The sequence below is a fragment of the Lissotriton vulgaris genome, unplaced genomic scaffold (assembly GCF_964263255.1).
Source record: "Lissotriton vulgaris unplaced genomic scaffold, aLisVul1.2 SCAFFOLD_12548, whole genome shotgun sequence".
In the NCBI taxonomy this organism is placed as follows: Eukaryota; Metazoa; Chordata; class Amphibia; order Caudata; family Salamandridae; genus Lissotriton; species Lissotriton vulgaris.
Genome location: NW_028241288.1, coordinates 50 through 4,371, shown reverse-complemented (window position 1 = coordinate 4,371; position 4,322 = coordinate 50). Strand labels below are relative to the sequence as shown.

General features: G+C 47.2%; 1 protein-coding gene across 1 annotated transcript; it reads left to right on the top strand.

Annotated features, from left to right (window-relative positions):
- The first annotated feature begins 2,256 nt into the window (after positions 1-2,256).
- Positions 2,257-3,686, top strand: LOC147671996 (uncharacterized). Its single transcript, XM_086948066.1, has 2 exons — positions 2,257-2,413; positions 2,689-3,686. The coding sequence occupies exons 1-2, from the start codon at positions 2,257-2,259 to the stop codon at positions 3,684-3,686; spliced, it is 1,155 nt and encodes a 384-aa protein (XP_086804192.1).
- Positions 3,687-4,322: the final 636 nt, after the last annotated feature.

Genomic DNA, 4,322 nt, shown 5'->3' with positions numbered 1-4,322 from the left:
AGTGATGTCACTGACCATGTCATGAATGATGTAATATGTGACATCATCAGCAGTGGATTGCGGGTGCGCGATATATAGTTAGTGCAACTAAGTATATATGGAATTTCAATGGTTTTGTGTGAGTAAAATAAGGTTTTGTAAATGCGAATTCCTAACTATATATGGTCTATAACCTATGGTTTTTTCAGTGAATATATATATATATATGTATATATATATATATTTATATATATATTCAACAACTCCCTTCTTCAAAGAGAATAAGTCAGTACTTTGCAATGCTGGAGTATTGACAACGAAAATAAAGGATTGGGAAAGAAACCTTTTGTGAGTGCTGACTTATTCTCTTTGAAGAAGGGAGTTGTGGAACATATGGAAGCGGGGCTCTGCTTGGAAGTCAAAGCACCGATGGAGAGAGCGCCATTGGACCGCAAAACCGAGCCAAGGCTGTGGATATATATATATATTATATTATATTTATACATATATATACATATATATATATATATCCAACCAGTACTTCTCCAGTAAGGAAAAAGAAATCCGGGCCACTTTAAAGTGCAAAAGCGTGATTTATTCAAATGGCTTTCTCGACGCGTTTCGCAGTAAATACTGCGAAACGCGTCGAGAAAGCCATTTGAATAAATCACGCTTTTGCACTTTAAAGTGGCCCGGATTTCTTTTTCCTTACTGGAGAAGTACTGGTTGGATGTTTTTGGGATTCGCTATCCCATTCGAGGCCCGCCTTTGACAAGCGGCAGGGTTCTACAGCGACTCATGTGGTTGGATATATATATATATGTATATATATATATATATATATATATGTATATATGTATATATATATATATATATATTTATATTCACTAAATTGTGTTTTCAGAATTAGGTTTTTTACTTAATCACAATTTTAAAATAGCAATTCCTAATATATGAAAGTTTGAAATTTATAATAAAGATTCTGAGTGGGTTGTAAATCAACCAACCTCATGAATATTAATGAGGTAGGATGCAATTTGTGCCCCATTAGGAAGGATAGCTATTACAGGGATGTTGGCCTGCTGAGGTCAATAGACCACTATGTCTGTTACTTCTTGTAAATAAAGTTATTTTTAAAAAAAATTTAAATGCAATCTTTTTTCCTTAAAGTCCCTTCCAAATATTGATTCGGAAATCCAAATTAATATTCTGTAGAATCGCAGTTTAGTGTTTGGTCACAAGAAAAAATAAACTTTTTGGGTTTGCAAAAATGCTTTGTACATCTGGCCCCAGATCTTTGTTGCCCTATGTTTCTTACAGCTCATTATTGGAATTGGATTTGGGATCACTCAAAACTGAAGGGACATAATTTGCAACAAGGAGGGAAAGCTGGAGAATGAACATTTTCAAATATATGTTACTGGACAACATTTGGGGCCCGATGTAGGTAAAAGGGATTTTCCGATTTCAAAATACCGAGGCGGGCCGAATCGGTATTCTGAAATCGGAAAACGAGATGTAGCAAACAAACGGCGAAATAATACCGATTCGGTCGGCATCGGTAATGTGAATCGGTACGTTCCGAATCGGCACGGACCGAATCGGAAAGTACCGAATCGGCTACCACCGAACCGTAAATAGCCGAATCGGCTACCAACGAATCGGAAATAGCCGAGTCGGTAAAATCCGATTCGGCAATTAACGAATCGTAGCTATGAAAACACACCCATGGCCAAAAAGCCCATAGGAATGCATTGAAGAAACCGAATCGGTAAAATCCGATTCGGATAATACCGATTCGGATTTTACCGATTCGGTAATATCCGATTCGGGAAAAGCCGATTCGGCAAAAGCCGATTCAGCCAATGAGGTGGCTCCCCCTCCCCCACCCAAACAGGGAGTGGCAACCCTGGCAGGTGCAGCTAATTAAGAACTTTCTGGAGAGCCAGCCTGAGCTGAACACTCACAGTTAGCAGCAGTGGGAGTAGGAGGTTGTGAACTGTTCTGTACAAGATGGCAAACCAGAGTGAGAGCCAGAAGTCCTCCCAGAAGAGGAAGCCTAAGTTCAGCACCACCGAGCTGCAGGTGTTGGTTGAGGAGGTGGTGAGGGTGCACCGGCAGCTATTTGGAAAGCTGTCCCTGAATGTTCCAGACAGCACCAAGAGGAGGATCTGGAGCGAAATCGCCCAAAAGGTGAATGCTGTGGGTGTCACCCCCAGGTCCCTGGACGAGCTGAAGAAGCGTTTCTATGACATCCGCAGCCTCACAAAACGGAAGATGGCAGAGATCCAGAGGCAGGCTGGAGTCACAGGTGGAGGCAGGAACCCGGCGCCACCCCTCACAGACCTCGAGGAAATGGTGTCCACCACCATTGAGAGGGAGAGCGTAACTGGAATTGGGACCCTGGACAGCTCTGCCAGAGCTACAGCTACAGGTAAGAAGCATGCACATCATGACACACCCTACCAGACACCTCCCCATTAGACACAATGCATAGGCAAACCCCAGCACAGTACTGTAACCAACATACAAGAGACAAGCATCATGGTACATGTAGTCAGCAGAAGTTAGCAAACTATGGCAGTGCAGAATCACAAGACAGGAAACAGTGGAACACATTCTAAGGAGATGCAAGGACATGTGGAATGCTTTAATTGTACTGACTGTAATACATCGGCACTCAATTTACAAATGCTTCTTTGTACCTAGGGGCACCATCAGGCGGACAAACAATGTCAACAGAGGCAGCAGCACCATCTGACACTGCACTCGCAGGGCCGAGCACCAGCCAGGCTGCCGAGGAGGAGGAGGACGAAAACACCATAGGGCTTGGTATGGAGGGAGACCTGGTAATAGACTTTGAAGCACTGCACTCCCCACAAATGCCCAGCACACCCCCCTTGCAGTTCTCCCCAGAGAACTCCCCGACAAGGGACCTCCTCCCACCTACACCAGCTCCTGCCACGACCATGGCTGTGGCACCAGTACAACCTGTCCTGGGAGCAGGGGCTCAGGCCCCGGCGAGCACCACACCCCCACCAGTGGCACCCCAGCCCACTCAGCAGGCCGGCAGCAGCAGTACCCGGCGCCGTGCCATCCCCACCACTGCAGCACCAGCACCGGAGGGCAGTGTCTTCCTGGGCCTCGAAGGAAAGATGGTCAAGATACAAAGGCAGCAGGCGAAATCCATGATGGCCTGCCAACGCCAGCTCCTGCAGCACAACCTGCAGATGGGGGAAATGGTAAAAGGATTTCAGGCCTTCGTGGATTCAAACAAGGAGGTAGCAGCAGGTTTAGGCAGGCTAACCACTGCCATAACCCAGTTGTGTGGCAGAATGGAGGAGCATGAGCTGGTGCGCAGGCGGGATGCCCGGGTGCAGAACCGCTCCATGAGCCGCCTTGCTGCGGCAACGGCACAACTCTGCCAGCGCAGTGCCAACATGGAGTCTAGCCTCACACAAAATACGGCAGAGTTAACAAGGGGAATTGCCCGCATCACGACTGCAATGGAGGCCATGATCATCTCTAACACTGCCGCAAATCCTGCCCTGGACCTGGGGGATGCTGGGTACAGCAGCAGCCGCAGCAGCCCGGCCAGCGCTGCGTCAGAGCCACGCAGGAGCACCAGGTGCTCCGCAGATGCCGCTGGTCATTCTGAGGGGGCTGAGGGACACCCCAGTGGGGCTGCCAAGCGGTCAAAGAAATAGCCTTGCAAGGGCGGGTGAGGCAACCTGGACCTTGGACTTTTGTTTTCTTTGCCATTACACCTTTTTTTTGTTGCACATCAGTGCAGTAACTGTGTTGCAACAGTATTAAAAATTGTTTTTTCACAACAACCATTTAGCTGTCTTTGCATCTGTACTCACTCAGAAATAGTTTTCTGTAATCTCCTCACGTCTGTATCTGCCATCACTTGGCGTACACACCCCAGCTGGCTGTGTCAGTGGCACAGCTTCGTCGTCGTCATGGTCCTCGTAGTCAGACAACTCCACCTCAGTGCCCTTCTTCACCGCAAGGTTGTGTAACATTGCACATACAGCTATGATCTTGCAGCAGGTGATGGGGGTATACTGCCTTGCACCTCCACTATTGTGCAGGCATCTGAATCTACTTTTCCAGATGCCAAAGGTCCGTTCGACGACATTCCTTGTGCGTATGTGGGCCCGGTTATACCTCCTTTGGCTGGGTGTGGAGGGGTTGAGGTAGGGGGTGAGTATGAATGAGCGGAGGGCATATGCACTGTCGCCTGGAAGAGAAAGGGGTAACATTACACACATGCATACATGTATTCCACCTAGCTACTGTGTGTTATGGGGGTCTGATGATGTGTCTCACCTAGGAGG

Coding starts and splice junctions, on each gene's coding strand:
- LOC147671996 (XM_086948066.1), top strand. CDS start 2,257: ATGGCAGAGATCCAGAGGCAGGCTGGAGTCACAGGTGGAGGCAGGAAC. Junction 2,414..2,688: donor TGCCAGAGCTACAGCTACAG/GTAAGAAGCATG, acceptor CTTTGTACCTAG/GGGCACCATCAGGCGGACAA.